Below are 18172 nucleotides of genomic sequence, written 5' to 3' on the forward strand. Positions count from 1 at the left end.
GCGGGTACAGTTACAGGGCTGAACAAGAACATCGTCGGGTCATCGTGCCACAGCGAAACGCGGCGATGCGAGGGGGGCATAATATTTTAATGTAAGCACTGAACAACTGGCTGGAAAGATAAAACTAATCCTTCCTAAGCTGAGAGAAAGAGGAGCTCTGTGCTGCTGGCCACCCGATTCCATTCCCTTTGTACTGGGCTATTTTTGCCTCACGATAAGAATAGCCGTAGGAGAGGTTTCTGTGCTGGGCTGTGCTGAGCTGGTTTCCCGTCTTTTCCTTGGCATCCACAGGGGGCGTTTTGGGCAAGTCCACAAGTGCACGGAAATATCGACTGGTCTCAACCTGGCAGCCAAAATCATCAAAGTGAAAGGAGCCAAAGAGAAGGTAACGACGCTGCTGTGAGCCCGACTCTGAACCTGCCCTCACTGCCAGCACCTCAGCTCCACCTCCCTCAATCAGCACACGAGGGGCAGCTTGTTGTTGGGTGCTCTCAAACACTGGAAAGTCTGTCTTACTGAGGACCAGCCTGGACTTTTCTCTGACTGTTCATCATCCCCCGTGTTTGTGATTAAACCTTCTGTCCACCTGAGACCTGTGGTGTAGCTGTTAATGGGTTTTACAAATAATTCTGTTTCAATATGTTGAAATTTAAGGAGGGTATTTTGCTCATTTTTTTGTTGCTTTGTTAATTTTTTCCAGGAGGAAGTAAAAAATGAAATTAACATCATGAACCAGTTGAATCACGTGAATCTGATCCAGCTTTATGATGCTTTTGAAGCCAAAAATAGTGTCACTTTGATCATGGAATAGTAAGTTTAAATTATCTCAGCAATTGTCAGATGTTTGGGTTTTCTCAGGTCACTAAAGGAAATAGGGGATGATAATTCTGAGGTGTGAAGAAAACTGGAGTGGTTTTCCAGTCTGAGAGAGACTTGATCCCACTCTCAGAAGGAAAAAGAAATGTTTTAAGTGGAATTTCTTCAGATTAAAAATCATATATTTGGCAAGATTGCCGTTTAAAAAAATGATAAGAAAGGCAGCTGTCTTCAAGAGTATGAACCAAATTACAAGATGATTAATGAACAGAACTTCCTCATGGTTAATTTTTCATCTAACTTACAGGCCCCAACATTGTCCCTAGATACCAAATTACATAGAAGCGTCATGAATAAATAAGATCTCATATTAGAGAGAGAGTGAAGGTGAGAAACCCAGACAAGAGAAGTGAGATGTTTTAAGTGGAATTACACAAGATATGGAGGAGATAGAAAGGTGATTAATTATACACATGGTCTGCCTCTGAATAATTTTAGGGTTAGTAAAAATGTCTCCCCCTTTGAAGCTAAATAAGAATTTTCATATAGATCAAATATCGGATTCACATAGGAAAAGGAAGATTTCATGATGTATTCCTGTTGCCTTTTTCTGTGTAGTGGCATATTGCTTTACAAAAAACCTGAAGTTTTATAACCTAAAAACAGAGTTTCTACTACAGAATGAATTTTTAATAACAATGAAGGGGGGAAAAATGAAATAAAAAATATAAATATAAGACATTTAAAATGTGTGTATTGAAATATATACTTGAAGCTTTTACCTTGCAGAACCTTGTCAGAGCTCTATGTCTGACTAATTTTCTCTTTTGTGCAGGATGAAGTTCAATTGTCAGCTCATGTAAAATACTTTTTGGTCTGAGATGTTTCATTTAGTGAATTTTATAGGTTGAAGACTTATTTTCTCTAGACTAAGATGAATGAATAATAGATACTTTGGTGTTTCCTATGGGTTCTTCAGGTCCCCATCAGATCCCCAGCTCATGTGGGTTTGGGTTTGACATGTATCCCCCCCAAAAGTTAGTGACAACTTTTCCATATTTGCATTTAGATTGACACTTAATTTCACACAGAGAAATAAGTCTCTTGAAGTCATTGAGGCTACTGATATACTTTATATGGAATTTGTTGTCAGGACTCTTGCTCAATTACAGAGCCTGATTCCCAGCTTGGAAATTAATCGAGCTAATGCAGAATTTTAGGGGTTTTTAACAGTTTTCTGTGTCAAAATTTTAGTCTCGATGGTGGCGAATTATTTGACCGGATCACAGATGAAAACTACCACCTGACTGAGTTGGATGCCATCCTGTTCACCAAACAGATCTGTGAAGGAGTGCACTACTTGCACCAGCATTATATTCTCCATTTAGACCTGAAGGTCAGTTGTTTGTGCTCTCTGTGCTTTGGTGATGCTGTTTGGGCCACCACAGAGTCTCTGATTACAAAGTCACTGCTCATTTCATGGACTTATGTCAGAAAGGAACAGATTTAATGCAATATAAACAATGAATGGAGCTCAAGAGATTCATCACTTTTTTCCAGTGTCTATTCAGTAGTTTGGAATAGTGAAATGATCAGGATTCTGTGCTTTTGCCTCTCTTAAATCAGCAGCTTTTTATTCTGTGCACTATTTAAACAATGCCCTTTTGTCGTCAATTAAAAAAACACCACCCAAACCCTCTTAGGCTGGAAATGCCTACAGTCTTCCCTCCATTTCCCCCACCCCTTTGCAACTGTGTTTAAATCAATCATCTATTCACCTATTCAATCATCTTCCTATAGTTTGCACTTTTCACTGCCAGGAACCAACCTGCAGCAAAACGACAATGTTTTCCTAATGGTCCCTTAATAATGATATTTTTAAACAGAAATAGCAACTGTTTGGGTTTTTTTCCCTGCTTGTTTATACACAAGCCTTACACAAGTGATATTAGACTTGATTGGCCGTCTGACAGGTCTGCAGCTGTAACAAGTTTGGACCCCATCACCCCCCACCCCATTCCCACCTTGAAAAATATTCTCATTGGAAGAAAAACTCTTTTTGGGTGCATTTGACCTGTTTCCTGTGGCTTTTTGTGGAGGTACTTTTATAGTCAAGGAGTAAATCCAGTGGATGAGCCTCAAGCATCAGACTGACTTTACCATTTTACAATGAGAGCCTTTCTATTCCAAAATCTGTTTGTCATCTCTGGCAAAATACAGGGATGTTATTCTACAGTTAAGTTTCTTTATCAGAGGTCCAAACCCAAACCTTTCACTAACTGTGTGTGCCTGTCAAGTCCTTCTCTTGTGATAGGAATAGAAGGAAAAGTACTATCCTAGAAATTACCTTTTACATGCCCTTTTACTAAATCTGTCTCAAACTTTTTGCTTAAAATATTCTCTCTTCTTTTTGTAGCCTGAAAACATACTGTGTGTAAATCACACAGGAAACCAGATTAAAATTATTGACTTCGGATTAGCAAGGAGGTAAGAGAGTTCAGTTGTGAATTTATTTTGAAAACCAAACCCAAATCAAATTCACAAACATCTGATATGGTTTTGGTGGTTCTTTTGAGGGGTTGTGTTTTGGTGGCTCTAAAATAATTCTGCTATGTGAATGAGCTAAGCATTATGCCTCTGCAGGCATGAGTTTTCTGCTGTGTGCGTTAATTATCTAATTACTTTTTCAAATTACATTTCAGTTGGATAAAGCTATACTGCTGTTCTAATTATCTCAAAATTATTCCCCATGTAAAGCTTTTACTCTGGGGACTCCATGAAGGCTCTCGGAGACTTCTTGACTGCTGGGTTTTGTTGTGCAGGTTCTAGTTGTAGAAATTATCTGCTAAACTCTTTACATAGCTGAGTAAGTTGATTGAAGGAAAAAAGTGGGGGGAAAAAAATTATGTTTGAGCCATCCCATGTGAAACAGGAAACCCTCGGAGAAATATGGACTTTTCTCCATTCTTTTGCTTTGCATGCATGAGTTTGTTAAAGGAAAGCTGTGAGAGCATGAATCAATTGCCCTGGAGTACAAAGGAATTATTTTCATTAGTATACCAGTAAGAACAATAACATTCATCTATTTATTTTCTAAACCCCTTGAGGATTTTCTTAAGCCAAAAGCTGGTACATTCATGCATATATGTACTTATGTGTGTGTATGTATTATCAGTTCGAGGACTTTGTTTCCATAAAATACTTCTGAAGGAAAAGAAATGTACACATTGAGTTTGTTTGTTTGTTTGTTTTAAAATGGGAGAGTAAAGATACAAACTGCTACTAAAGCAGTTTTGAAAACAAGATCCTGCAGGAAACAGATTTAAAAGCAGTACTTTAGTGGTTCATTCTGTCTGTACATAGATGTAACTCCAGCTGCCATCAGTGACAGTTGCTACTGGTTCAGTAACAATTCTGGTTTAAAATGTTATTGGTTCAGTAACCTTTTTTTAACCTTCATTGAAAAAAGGTTACTGGTTCAGTAACCTTTCCATTTTAAGCAATAGAATTTAATAATTTACCCCGTGTGGTATCACTGTTTAACTTGTTACAAGCCCAAATAATCCTCTTCAGAGTCCCACCTTAGTTATATTGTGTTCATATCTGTGATACAGATGTGATACAGACCTTTACCCTGAGCTGTAACTGGGTCCATCCCACTAAGCAAATAGTCTCCAAACCTTTTGTAACCGAAGCTACTTTATTTGTTTTATGTTGGACAACATCTGCTGGAAAGCATCCTGTGGTGCCTGGCAGAGAGTAAAGCTGCTACCACTCTGTGGGGGAGGCCTTTGCAGGCTTTAGTGTCCTCGGTCTTCCTCCTGGTTTTGCCCTGGCATTGGGATGGGTGATGGTATATTCACCTGAGGTCACCTCAGTGCTGCCCCGATGGCCTGGGAGTCAGCTCTGCTCCCTCAGCCCTGTTCACACAAAAAGCCCTGCCCTGTTTTTCCCTCTGTGAGATGTGTCCCCAGCCCGTGCTCGGCACTGACGTCTTTTTCTTCTGGTAAAGGTACAAACCTTGTGAGAAACTGAAGGTTAATTTCGGGACTCCGGAGTTCTTGGCCCCTGAAGTGGTGAACTATGACTTTGTTTCCTTCCCAACGGACATGTGGAGTGTGGGGGTCATCACGTACATGTTGTGAGTAACCCTGCGAGGGGTCGTGGTGATGAGGGCTCTGCAGGGCAGGAATGAGCAGCCACTGAGCCCCTCTGGCTGTGATTCCTCCTGATTAATTCTGTTAAACCAGCTTTTAACACAAAGGCACTTCACTGTGTGTACAAAGTCTCTAAACAACAAATAATCCTTTTGACCGATATGTAAATGTTCTTCTCCCTCACCATCTTAAAATGGGTCAGGTCTTTTTTCACTTGGAAAAGCTGCCCAAAACAAGTGAGAATTTCCATTTTGACTGTGTTTTTTAGGACTTGAATTAATTTTCAAATTTGCAATCTGAGCATTTTATTAGCTTAGACTTGGTGTGCATCTGTACAGGAGAATTAATATAATGGTTTTAGGCCATGGGTCTGAAAAGTGTCTTGTCATGAACAGGGCTAAAACTTTTCTCTGATACCTGGATGGCAGCCATGGACAGCCTGTCTGTCCAAAGTCTCTGCCTTCTGATGAGCTTGCTTTTCATCCCAGAATCTTTCACAAGTGTTTTTCTGTGGACTGGATACATTTCTGGTGTAAGTTTGCGTGTTAGCCAAAACCCAACTGAATGAAGTAAGAAATGATGGAAGCAATAAATCTGGGCTTAGAGACTAATGGAATAAAGTAATCTATTGTTCAGAATTCTGTTTAATTCAAGCCACATATGGATATGGGCCTTGATTTGGGAAAGCTCTTGAGTCCCCCTAGCTTTCCTAGCTGGGAAAGCACTGAAGGATGTTCGTAGATCCCCATGGAATCCATTTCCTTGGGGATCTAGGAACAGCGCTCCCTGATGAGCCGAGTGAACTGCTAGAGAGTGACACTAAAATTACAACACATTATTGTCCCAAAATGTTGGCTTATCTTGGCAGGGTCTGAGAAGTGGAACCCTCCATAGCTGAGAGCCTTTCCTCCCCATGAGCTAACAACAATTATGAAGCAGAGTATTCATAGAAGGAAAAACATATCTTGCATATGATAACTCCTCCCCTTCTTTGTTTTTTTTAAGGCTTAGTGGCCTGTCCCCGTTCCTGGGGGAAACTGATGCAGAGACAATGAATTATGTGCTCAATTGCAGCTGGGATTTTGATGCAGAAGCATTTGAACAGCTCTCAGAGGAAGCTAAAGACTTTATTTCCAGACTACTCGTGAAGGAGAAAAGGTACCTCTGTGTCTGATCATGCGGATAGCAGCACCTAATGACTTTAAGTTCCTATCAGCCAGTTGTTCAGATTGTAGCCAACAATGAGAACTTACTATGTGACATTTTTGTATGCTGTATCTGGGCAGTTTCTCAGTGATTCAGAAGCCCCTATTTAAAAGGAAAGTGTCTGTGTATACTACTGAGGAAAATTGTTTTTCACATTAGAGAAACAGAACACAGGAAATCTGGAAGGATTTGCAGTGTAGGAATCTGTCTCTGAAGCTTTTGCTTCTCTGAGCAAAAACTATTTCTATTGTTCCTCTGGATTCTCACAAGCCCTGACACAAATTGCAAAAATGCCTCTTGAATGCCATGGAGGATAAATGGAAGCTGCAGCTGTGAAAATGTGCATTGTTCTCTTCTAAAGTGGTCTACAGGCATTTGGGAATTATTAAGGAGCGTTTGACACTTAACTCTGCATGTGGTTTCTTAGTCTTGGCTCCACTGAGATAAAATGCACATGTGAAACAACAGGAGAAATGAGGATGATGTTGATGTCAGATCATGGCTGTGGGGTTGGTTGAGTAGAGAAATTTTTCTCTTGCCAAGTAGTGATATCAAACTAATCAAACCAGGAAATTATGCATACAGTAAAACAGATTGTGTGTTTGAGGGGAATTCAAAGGAGTGCTTAGAATATTAACAACTTCCAGATCATTACCTAAATCAGACAAATCAGTTCTAGTACGAATTGCATTTTGAATAATAAGTCCTATGAAAAGCAAAGAAGAAACTGAAGTTTTCCATGTTGCCATCAGGATAGAACAGATGAGTTTTTCTCAGGCTGTGATGATGATTTGCTATGAGACTTTAAACTTTGCTTTGGAGTCTTCAAATTTTCTGTGCAATGGGAATTGGAGTTCCAGAGGGACACTCTGCAAAGCCTGGTTAGAAGCTGTGAATGAAAGGACTAAGAGTGTCGTCAGTGAGTTGCAAAGACCAACAATTAGCTGGCCCAGTTGTTCACAAGATGTGTGGCAGCCCAGCTCTCCTGCAGACCAGGCACCTTTGCCATGCTGGGACAGTGGGCCTGGCCTTGTGCAAGACCTTTACTTCCCTCCCCTGACTGCTGAAATCAGGGCTGAGCAGGCAGAAGTCATCAGAATTCGTGTTTTCAGTGACAGCTCAGGCAAAGCTCAGGAGTTAGGCATAGGCTTTTGTTTTGAAAAAGGCAAATTAAAGTTTTTTCTCAACACCTCTACCTCCAGGTTTCCTCTATTACCATATATTTCCCAAAGCTTTTAGGATAGGCCAGGGCATTTGGGCCCATCATGGATATCAGGATACAACCTGTGCTCAGCTTGATCTAAGTTTAGGGTGAAGAGACAATTGTGCTTTTTAAATATGAGGCACAGAATAAGCCTATCAGGACAGAGAGATAACACCACAGATGTTATTCTTCTGTTAGCAAAGTTCCGCATTTGCATAATAAATTGATAAATACACTGATGAACTTAACCACAGCTCAGCCAACCCACTGCAGACCCACCAGCAGCTCTTCACCCCGCTCACCCCTCAGGCTGGAGAGGGCAGGATGTCGTTGGGATCCCACGCATTGGGGTCCACATCATCTCAGGAAGCATTTTCACTGGTGTTCATTCATTTGAGGCAGTTTCTTTGTCAAGGGCACTGAGAAATGGCAGCAAGGGTGGCTGGACTGACATGGCAGGTTTCCTCCCCTCAGCTGCCGGATGAGCGCGACTCAGTGTCTGAAACACGAGTGGCTGAACGACCTTCCTGCCAAGGCCAAGAAGTCCAAGCTGCGCCTCAAGTCCCAGTTGTTGCTGCAGAGTTACATGGCTCAGAGGAAATGGAAGGTGAGGAGACAAAGTCTGGCAAATCTACTTCCAGAGGGAAGATCAGCCCAGCACGGGCAGAGCCGTTCCCTCCTTCTGTGTGTCGGCTCACTTGTGCCCACAGGCTTCTTTACTGTAAATATGAGTTGAGACGTGTATTTTCATTTGTAAATTAAGTATTTCGTCCTGCAGAAGGGTATTGCTCCTATTTTTAGCACGTTTGGTTTCAATTTTCACTATTTCTGATTGGTGTTCAGGAGTTTTACTTTTTTTTTCCTGCAGGTTCAGAGGCCTCAGGTGCTACTTAGCTTGTATTAAATGTTCTTTCTCGTTATACTTTTTCCACTGACAGTAGTTGCATTCATCTGTTGTCAGTATTGAGTAGAGTTACAACATAAGGCACTTTGTGCCTTCCAGAGTAGAAGTGTGGGAGAGAGAAAAAAAAATTAGGCTTCAACCCATCCAGAGAATTCTTCAAAATCTTTCTGATAACCCCAAGCTCCTTCTGAACTACATTTTTATGAAGAAGTGATAGGTAATAATCTGTGTTGGAGTCTCTGTTAGATTGTAGATAATTGATCTAATGATTTTATTTATTTGTTTGTTTGTTTTTGATTATTTATTTCTTTATTATCTTATTTATTTGATTCATCTATTATTTAATTGAAAGATGAACACAGTGATCTTGTTAGAAAGAAACCTGTGGAAATGGAAGGCAAGCTCAGTGAGGACCATTTCCTTCTCTTTTTGTCACTGGGGAGTTGCAATTCCTTGCCAAGGAGTTAAAACAGAGGATTACACTTTTTCCAGTCCCACACTTCAGCTGTTTGGTGACAAACTTCTGCACTTGCATTTTAAAAAATACATAACCTAAAGACCTTTCACTGTACAATTCATAATAACGCTGCAGACCTTCACAGTGGCAGCAGAACCAGTGGTTCAGCACTGCAAAACACACAAGGTGTGTGTGGGTCAGTAGAGGGAAATGGATTTACCAGGGAGAAAAATCCGTGTCAGCTGCAGAGAAGGTCCTTGTACTCACACTTGGACTGTTCTGTTCACAGAAACATTTTTATGTGGTGGCTGCTGCTAACAGGCTGAAGAGACTTCAGAGTATGTCTGTCAAGCTTGCATAAGGTTGTGTGAAGCATCCACCACTCTTGGAGATGGACACGAAGCCATGAAAGAAGGACTCGGTATCTTCAATAATTTCTACCCTGTTTTATAACATCAGGTTTTGGGACTGTCCTCCTCAATTATTTTGTGTGTTAGTGCTAAGGTGCCAGAAGTGCCTCAAGGAAGAGGCACTGAAATAATGATTTCTAAAAGCAGAAGCTACTTCGTTTGTTTTTTCAAGTTTTGAGTTGTTGTAAGTAGTGGTGGAAAAACGTGGCTGTCACTGGGGCTGACTTCTTGCTGAAGGCTTTGATTCTGCAGAGTGGTGTTTACACCACAAAACCCCTGGTCAGTTTTCTGGTTTCTCACACCAAGCATGAGATCTCTGAAGACTTTCTTACTGAGTGATGTATGTTATTTTTAGAGAATTGCTACAACAGTGGCACAACTTCTCTGTCAGGTGTTTGTTACTTAGAACAAAAGATAACTGATACCCTTTTCTTCTGCATTTCTTTCAGAAAGATTGTTTTCCCCTCCCAACATGATAGGTTTGAGTGGTTTTGGTTTGTTAGTTTGTTGCTGTTTGTTTTTTTTTTTAATCTACTCTCTCCTTTAGAAAAATAATCACTGCATAGTTAGGAACTTCGAGGAATCCTGGTTTGAAGCAATTTAAGTTGGTCCATTGCTGCTGTTTCTTATGGCAAGTGGAATTGAGCTGAACTGATTGGACTTCTGGAAGGACATATGTGAAACTGCCACAAATACAAATCATGTAATGACCACTGGGTCTGTGCAAGAGATTTCCAGATACAGTTTTGTATATCTTTAAAACTTTTAAGTGCTTCTTATTGGCTGTGACTGCAGCCCTTAAGTTTTTAAGTTTTAGTTTGAGGATTTTTTCTCCTCTCTGAAAATTTTAATGAAGCCTGAGAAGCTGATATGGTGTGACATGCAAAATAGGTTTTATTTCTAATAGGTTCAGTGACAGGGATGTGTTGTCAGACTCTGCCTTTAGTCCAGTTAGGAGGTTGAAGCCCTTTTTTTCTCCCCACTTTGCTCTTGAACATTAAATGTTTTCTTCACAGTACTAACTTATTTTGGATTTTAAACTTTTTTTTTCTGATGTATAGAGTGGGAGCCACTTAAAATCTCTCAGATAAAAGTATAACATTATTTATTAAATCAGTGGTTTCCTGTTGTAGATTCTGCAAAACTCAGTGTGAGCTGGATGGGTTCTTAGGAGAAATGGAAACTAATACTATTAAAACTATCTTCCCAGCAAAGGCATCTGTAAAGCTTCCTTGAACTTTATGGAATTTCACATCCTTTGAATTAGCAGAAGTAGTGTTTGTTGCTAATGAAGAGGTTTGTAAGACTGGCTTATCCCAGTTTAGTTATCTTTTCCACTCAGCTGCTTCTCACATTGTACAGTCTTGACTTCTGCAGCATTTCCAGAACTGGGACAAAGAAGAATTATTAAACCCAAGTCAAACAATCTTGATAATTTATCACCTTCTATGAAGGTCCACTTTTGTTCATGTTTTCCTTCCACAGTAGTTCTGCATATTAAATGTGATTATATTCATTGGTCTGTATATTTCTGAATTAATACTAATAAATTTCATGAAAGTGGAACAAGCCTACATTCATCAGTTTTGGTTTAAACCCCACTGCCAAACCAACCTGAAAGCATCTCTTTGTAGGTTTTAAAAATGGAATGCTAATGGATGGGATTCTCTCCTCATGTCAAGACATTTTGTCATAGCTTTTACTCTTTGTGGGTAATTATCCTTTATTTTCTCTGCACGTCAAGAATTTGAGTCCATTCCCTAATGTCACCTGGAATGAAGTTAGCTCTTGCTAATTAAAGTTGGCTTCAAGCAGTCTCCTTTTTTTAATGCACTGGGAGAAGTGTAAGTGGCCAGGAAGTTTAAATTTTCCAATTAGTATGTGCTGCTTCTAAGAAGGTAACACAGAGATGCTCTCTGCTGTCTTGTACGTATTTCCTCTCTATTTTCTACAAAGAGAAGGTGCCTCTGGCCAGCAGGATGACTATTCTGTTTCTGACATAAAAGAATCCCTTTAGATTGGGCAGCCATCCCCTGGTTCTGCAGGACAGTGGGACCCACCTCTGCAGCCTGAGGGGATGTTTTCACCACATCCTGTGCATTTTGCTTTGGGATCTACAGAAAGCTTAAGGGATGAACCACAGGTGACCTGTGAGTCACTGGAACAGTACATGACAAAAAAACCCCTGGCCCCACTGATATCTAATTAATGATACCAACTATTCTGTAATTCTGGTGTGATCCTGTCTCATGTGAGCAGGGAGTGTGCACAGCAGGGAGACATTTGGCAGGGCATTAAAATACTTTTAAGAAGCTCAGGTGGGTGCAGTGTTTCAAATCTAAATGCTCAGACTCAAGATAATTTATCTTGTTTCATATGGACACTTGAGGTTTCTTTTGAATTGAGTGTTTATGGAAGTTAACTTCTCTTTGTACATCCCAGCCAGAAAACGTGCAACAGAAATGGAACGAAGACTTGGTTTGGTTTTGTTACAGTTACATCAGGCCTGCACTGCTCAAAGTAATGATTTTTGCTCAAAAAGTAGTTATAGCAAATTACAGTTTGAGTAGCTGGGATGACAGTGTAGCACCACAGATGTTGCCTCCACAAACTACTCTCTCCTCTTCTCTAAGTTTATGACTGTAAGACACAAAAAAACTCATTACCCAGTCAAGATCCTTGTCCCCTGGATATCTTCCCTCTAGAAACACAGGCACCTCCTGTGAGTCTTTTACTTTGTGTTCTAAGTCATGTGCCAAGAACATGATGTCATAATACAAAGCTTTTCCTTCCAGTACTTTTATTGTTTCTTGTAATATTTGGGACCCCTTTATAAAAGCACAAGAGATTTCATTCTTATACACATGAAAATAAGCCAAATTCAGTTACTAAACAGTATTTCTTTAACAGTAAAAAAATAAAAGCAATTTAAAAAAAAATCTTCTCTGCTGGCTTTGCAGTTTAACAAGGCACCATTAGTCCCCTCCCTCTTATTTCACTGACTGCTTCCAGCCAGGGGCTCAAGGGTCTGTAACTTATAACTTATTTACACTTAAAGTAGCATTAGAACGTAGCATTAGAATGTTCCCTGCTTCTTGCAGCAAGAGAATGAAGCTATTTTACCCCCTTAATGCCAAAGCTGCTCAGGTACCAGCCAGGTGAGTAGTCAAAGACAGGCTTCCGTAAAATCACCTCAATCCTGGTGTCATTTTATTAAAAATAACATTCTTCAATACTTAAAAGCTAAATAAGGTAGCTGGCTACCAGGCAGCCATCACTTATGCTACTGGAACTACTGTTAGAGCACAGGGAGAGTTAAGATTAAGAGCAAGCAGCAGTTGCATTACTGGGTGGCATTACAGAGGCAGTGCTATTTGTCTCTCGTGCCTTAGCAGCATTTTCCAGGATTTTCTTTTTCCATTCTTCATAGTCCTGCTTTGTTTCAGTCTTTGGCCGTTTATGTGGCTTCTCCTCATCATCTTCAGATCCTGGGAGGGAACAAGAAAGTCCATGACAGGCCATCATGGGCCACGTGTTGGTGGGAATAACTGTGGCAGTGAGCACAGACACAGGCAGGGAGTCTGTCCCTGTGTTATCTAATCCCATGGTTTGCTGCTCCTCTCACCTGCTGGAACAGTCTCCTCTTCACCTTTGTGTCTGAACAGAACAGTTGTCCTTAATTCTACTAGGACTACTCAGTATAAACTCCATTATCCTTCTGCCAGGTTCTCTCCATCCTTCCATAGCCAATGGATGCAGGATGGAGTGAGCTGCTGTGAACCTGAGATTATGGCCTATCCCACAGCTAAAATACTGACCAGCAATAAAGCTCAGGAATACTCTGGTGAGGTAATTTTCATTCCTAGCTGAGCACAACTTACCATCTTCCTGCTCACAGTGCTCCAGGCAGGTCTGCAGGCTTTCAGGTGTCTCTGCAGCCAGTGGAACATCTTCTTCTAAAAAAAAATAAGTAAGTTGCTTTACTCCTGAGTGGTGTTTGGGGCCCCAAGGGTGGCCTACATGTAATTCCTAGATAGCAGTGCCACCTTCCAAAAATAATGTCACCCAGTCAGAGCAGGTCCAGACTGATGCTCAGGCTCTACATGCAGAGGTGCCAGTACACTTGAAGGGTTGCATGGACTGACTGAATGCTTTAATTAGCAGGTTGCTAATCAGCAGCAAACTGCTGCTGCATTTGTATCCACAATGATCCACCATGTTCATTGCCCAGAATCTACCCTTCTAGATTACTCTGGCGGGATTATCAGTTATTTTTTCCCCTTCTATTCCATTTCCACAGTTTGTATTATAGATATCCACAACATGCACGGGGCTGTCCATGTGTACAGATACATGATCTTCCCTGCACTGGTACAGAAACTCCCAGCTGCCTTTAGCTGCTTTAGTGGTGGGGTAAGGTTTGGGTTTTTATAGGGCACTGTACTGTGGGAAGGTCCATGTCTGGGAGAGAGCAGCAGCTTTTGGTTTAGGTTCAGGCAGCATGTTCCACAAAACTTCAGGATATGAAGCATGAAGACAGGGTGAAGAAGGGTTACTCTCAGTGGGAAAGTCAGAATGAAAGCCTGGGAAAGGAAAAAAAAGTAAGAAGCAGCAGATATAAGGACAGGAGGGTGTGGATCATATTTCAGTCTTTTTCCTCCCAAAAAAAGGAGTGGAGAGAACTGCAGGCTTAACCACAGGTAAGAATGGTTCCTCAGGTCTGTTCATTGTATGTGGAGAGATGGTGTCATGGAATGGCTGAGTTATTACCAGAAGAGCAAGGCTTATGCTTGTTAATGCTGCAGTGGGGAAAGGAAAGCACAGAAGTGAGTCAGTCAGAGCATGATGTTTGTGTTAATATGTGTCACGTTGCCATGTTAACGGGATGCAGAAAGCAAGAAGGAGGAATCCAAGACGGGTCAGGTAGTATGGGAGAAGCAGGGAAGAAACTGCAGCAGCAGACACTGTAAGGAGCAGAGAAGAGAGGAAAATACTTATTTTTGGCCTTTCCACATGCTAAGCTATTGTGACTTCCCCAGAAACAATGACTGTGACTGGGAACTGGGCTGCAGGAAACATGATGAAATGGATTGGGCAGATGTGGCTGAAAGGGGACAGCTAGAAGTGATCAGAATGAAATCATCAGTGGAAAAGGATGGGGAACTGTGAGGCCATGGGATGGGTGTGCTGTCTTACAGGGATAAAGGCAAAGGCTTACTTCTGAGGTGCTGGCTTATCTTCTCCAGCTGATTGCACAGCCGGTCAAATATTGCTCTTTTCACTCCAGATGTAGCCACCATTTTAGTTTTGTCCACTTTTAGCTTCAAACACCTGCAAGAGAGAGTTGTTACCTCTGTAGAAAGCAACACTCCAGCAGCTATCACTTATATGAGGTGATAATTGCTGTACCGACACTGCCTGTGAGAATGAGAAAGGCAGGCCTGTGTTTTTGTCCTACCTATACTTGTCTCACTCAGAAATTTGCTTAAAAAACCAGACCCCTACAGTACTCAGTCAATACAGCTCAGGAACTGAAACTCAAGGTGAGTTCAAGTTACATAAGGGAATTGTATTAGGAAAAAGTATTTTTCAGATTTTCAGGGAACCAGGACAAAGTCCCGCTACTGCAAAAAGCTGAATGAGACCCCTGTGTCAAAAAAAACCTTTTTCAGGAGCTGTGCAACTACACAGTCCCTGCACTGCTAAGATTGTTACAAGGTGTAATGCTGAGGAAGATCTTTGCACACAAGCAAATTCTTGCCAAGTGTTGGCTGAGTCACACAGCTCTTCCTGATCCGGGCCTACAGCTATCAGAGCCATCTCCAAAGGCCAGAGCACCCTGAGGATGTGATGGTGTAGGCTCAGGGCTTTTCCTTCTCCAGAACAGCTGCTTCTCTGTGCTCAGAAGTGAGCTGGCGACCATTCTTACCCCTTGAGCAGTATTTCACCAAAATCCATATCATTTCTGCTTTGTGTAATGTAGGTTGGAGACTTCACTGCAAAGAAAGACCTGGTTTGCTACAGCTGTCCCTATTTTCAGGAGCAGGGTAGCAGCATATGCTAAGCAGGACCCTAGATGAAGCAGCTGCTTAGATTGTTCAGTGTGTCACCAGGCATTTCAGCCTGCAGAAGATCCCCCAGCTACACTCACCTGCATGCAGTGAATAGTGAAGCTGTTAAAAAAAGGGGTTTTGAGAAATCAAGGTCCATCCTCTGTGCTTCAGAAAGGCTGGATTCATACCTAGAGAACAGCAAGGGATAATTGGACACTGCATTTGCCTCAAATGAAGCTGCTGAAATACATCTGTCATGTGGAACTCAGCAGCTGAATGGGTCTGTTGGACCACTTGGTCCTTTGCAACCCAGTCAAGCAGAAACAGCTGCTACTGGCTGAGAAAAGCAAGAGACCAGGAAAAAGAAGAGGACTGGGATGATCTCCTCTTTTTGAATTAAAGGTATTTTAAATTGGGGATCTAGATGGAGGCATGTCAGTAAAATCTGTTTCTTGTGCTCCCCATCCACACAGTACTTTCAGCTCTACACTACACCTAAAAATTACAATGAGATGCTTTGCATAAATCCATCCTACAAGAGAGGGCAGCATTATAGTTTCTTGGACATTACACAGATGTGTATGTTACACAGATGGAGGCTTAAATATGGAAAATGACATAGTCAATGTGCAGCACTGAAAAATTTAACTTTTTATTGTCCACCTGTCCCCAGGCTATTTTTTTCCAGTTTGTAAGAAGCATCAACAAGCATGCCCAGCCTTTATTCATTGACCTAGCAGCATTTAAATGTGCTATCAGGGTGACAGTACAGCAGATCAGAGCCCTTCAGGGACTGCTCTGGTTAAAGTAGATATTACAGAATAGAAAATTTTAGTTAACTCTCTTGAATCCACTGAAGTGTTCTACCTATTTGTTTTGCACATAATGTGCATTTTAAGAGATCTGTGCCTCCAGAAGGGAGGATTTCTCTCTACTGAGCATTACTTCTGAACTGTGCTGTGATCAGCAGTTAAATGGATGACACTCTGATGCTACGGACAAATATGGGGACTAAGAGTGCTGTATTTTTTACACTATTCCCAGCGGAAGAATTTGGAGTCAGACAATGACTTACTGAGATTCACAGACTAAGTCTTTCTTTCATGTATTCTAAAAAGTGGCCTGGATCATGGCTGGATTGTTAGTGCTAAGAACTCACCTCACTGCTCCAGTCAGTGAGGAATATCTGCCCCTCCCAAACATCAAGCTCTTTACACATCTAATGAACAAAGAATCTTACTAGAGTTTACCATGAGAGCTTCCTCACCTCTGAAGTATTTCTGCAGCCATGTTCACTGCCTCTGTGCAGCAAAATTGCACAGCCAAGTCTCGCATTCCCAGCCTGGGGTTCACCTCCAGCAAACACTCCAAGGACTTCATAGAGTTCTGGTAGGTGTTCTTGTTCAACCCGGAGAGTTTAACACAGTAGCTCTTTCAAGAACATAAACCCCAAGAATTAGCAAGATTCCTTCCTGACATCTTAATCAGGCAATCAACACAACACCATAAAGTTCAGTTGCTACATTAAACAAATTTGTGCAATGAATAATGCACATTTTGACTGCACACAGAAAGATTAACCACCTAGGAATGCCACAGCTTTTAACACAGTGATATCTTTAGACCATTTCACTGGAAACGAGGTTTGATATTTCCATATAATGTGACGTGTCCCTTTTATCAAAAGATGGTTAAAAACAAGGATTAGCCAAATCTGGACAACTTGAAGACATGAGCATCACCTTCTTGCTATTCCTCATGGGGTCAGGTCCAATTAAATTCTCCTCTGTCTGTAAACGGACAACGATGAACATCTTGTGCCAGGCATTATTTTGGCAGGTTTGCAGGTGGAGGTTTATGGTACCTCTACAGAGAGGGATTCCTTGAAGCCCCTGCTTCCCTCCCACAGCAAAAGGGATAGATATAGATTTTAAATTTAACACCCCTGCTAGTAATTTATTTGTTACTGAAAGAGCTGAAATTATACCAAAGCAAACTCAACCTGAGAAATGACTATGACACTGATCTCAATTTGCCCTGTTTCAAATTCTGAACAGTGAAAGCTCTAACGCTGTGTCTAGCAGCACACTAGTAAGTCAATTATTATTGCCCTTTCCTGCTCCCAGCATACACTTCACAGAACAATGATTTCAGCGGACTAACACAGAATGCACTGACAGCCACCACATCTTACTTTGTCAATCGGTTGTTTCATGAAACTCGCCGCCAGGTCCAGGCACATCACAGCGCTGCTCGTCGCCGTCATTTGAGCCATTAACCCCGTGCACTTCACCTGGGACAGCCGCAGATACTCCTCGGCTTTCCTGCAAAACACAAAGCCCTCGTTAACAGGTACAAGACAGTAAGAATGTGCGGACGGGACCCGCTCCCAGGTTCCTCAGCCCAGGGCCCCGGCTGCAGCACACGCTCGGGGACCAGGCGGTGTGTTCTCTGGTGATTTGCAGCGGGACTGCACTGCAGGGTCAGCCACCTTTCACCGACCCCGCCTGCCTTGAGGTCCGCGGCTCCACCACACCCACAACCGGACAGCGCGGTGCGGGGGTGCGGAGCCGGGGGTAGACGGCGCAGAGAGTGTCTCCGATCCCCGCGGTGTGTGCCCCGGTGTCCCGATCCCCGCGGTGTGTGCCCCGCTATCCCGCACCCCGCGGTGTGTGCCCGGTATCCCGCACCCCGCGGTGTGTGCCCGGTGTCCCGCACCCCGCGGTGTGTGTCCCGGTGTCCCGCACCCCGCGGTGTGTGCCCCGGTGTCCCGCACCCCGCGGTACCCGAGCAGGGCGGTGCCGCGCAGCCCCAGCCTGGCCGCCATATCCCTCACGGCCCCGCGCTCCATGGCCCGCCGCGCGCTGCCCCGCGCGCGCCGCCCCGCGACTGGCCGGCCGGGCCGTCAATCACCGGCCCCTCCGACCAATCGGAGCGCGGCGCGGCGCTCGCGGGCGGTGGGCCA

At 42.5% G+C, this 18172-nt stretch overlaps 2 protein-coding genes across 3 annotated transcripts in view; one reads left to right on the forward strand and one right to left on the reverse strand.

Annotated features, from left to right (window-relative positions):
* Window positions 1-10728, forward strand: part of MYLK3 (myosin light chain kinase 3) — a 34389-nt gene extending 23661 nt beyond the window's left edge. Inside the window, exons 6-13 of the mRNA XM_032701033.1 lie at window positions 292-385; window positions 701-810; window positions 2071-2212; window positions 3233-3303; window positions 4829-4957; window positions 5979-6131; window positions 7858-7990; window positions 9034-10728. Of these exons, the coding sequence (XP_032556924.1) occupies window positions 292-385; window positions 701-810; window positions 2071-2212; window positions 3233-3303; window positions 4829-4957; window positions 5979-6131; window positions 7858-7990; window positions 9034-9105 (904 nt within the window). The 3' untranslated portion in view covers window positions 9106-10728. The remainder of the gene's footprint in view (window positions 1-291; window positions 386-700; window positions 811-2070; window positions 2213-3232; window positions 3304-4828; window positions 4958-5978; window positions 6132-7857; window positions 7991-9033) is intronic.
* Window positions 10729-11937: 1209 nt separating this feature from the next.
* ORC6 (origin recognition complex subunit 6) lies at window positions 11938-18084 on the reverse strand. 2 transcript variants are annotated; one of them, XM_032701550.1, is made up of 8 exons: window positions 17994-18084; window positions 17402-17531; window positions 16475-16638; window positions 15306-15395; window positions 14373-14485; window positions 13618-13737; window positions 13036-13112; window positions 11938-12642 (listed from the first exon to the last, which is right to left on the reverse strand). In XM_032701550.1, exons 1-8 carry the CDS (start codon window positions 18056-18058, stop codon window positions 12511-12513), a joined length of 891 nt encoding a protein of 296 aa, XP_032557441.1. In that variant the 5' UTR covers window positions 18059-18084; the 3' UTR covers window positions 11938-12510. The 2 variants fall into 2 exon arrangements, with proteins under 2 accessions (XP_032557441.1, XP_032557442.1); XM_032701551.1 differs by lacking the exon at window positions 13618-13737 and having other exon boundaries at window positions 12225-12642; window positions 13036-13110.
* Window positions 18085-18172: the final 88 nt, after the last annotated feature.

Source organism: Chiroxiphia lanceolata, chromosome 13, assembly GCF_009829145.1.
Source record: "Chiroxiphia lanceolata isolate bChiLan1 chromosome 13, bChiLan1.pri, whole genome shotgun sequence".
Taxonomy (NCBI): Eukaryota; Metazoa; Chordata; class Aves; order Passeriformes; family Pipridae; genus Chiroxiphia; species Chiroxiphia lanceolata.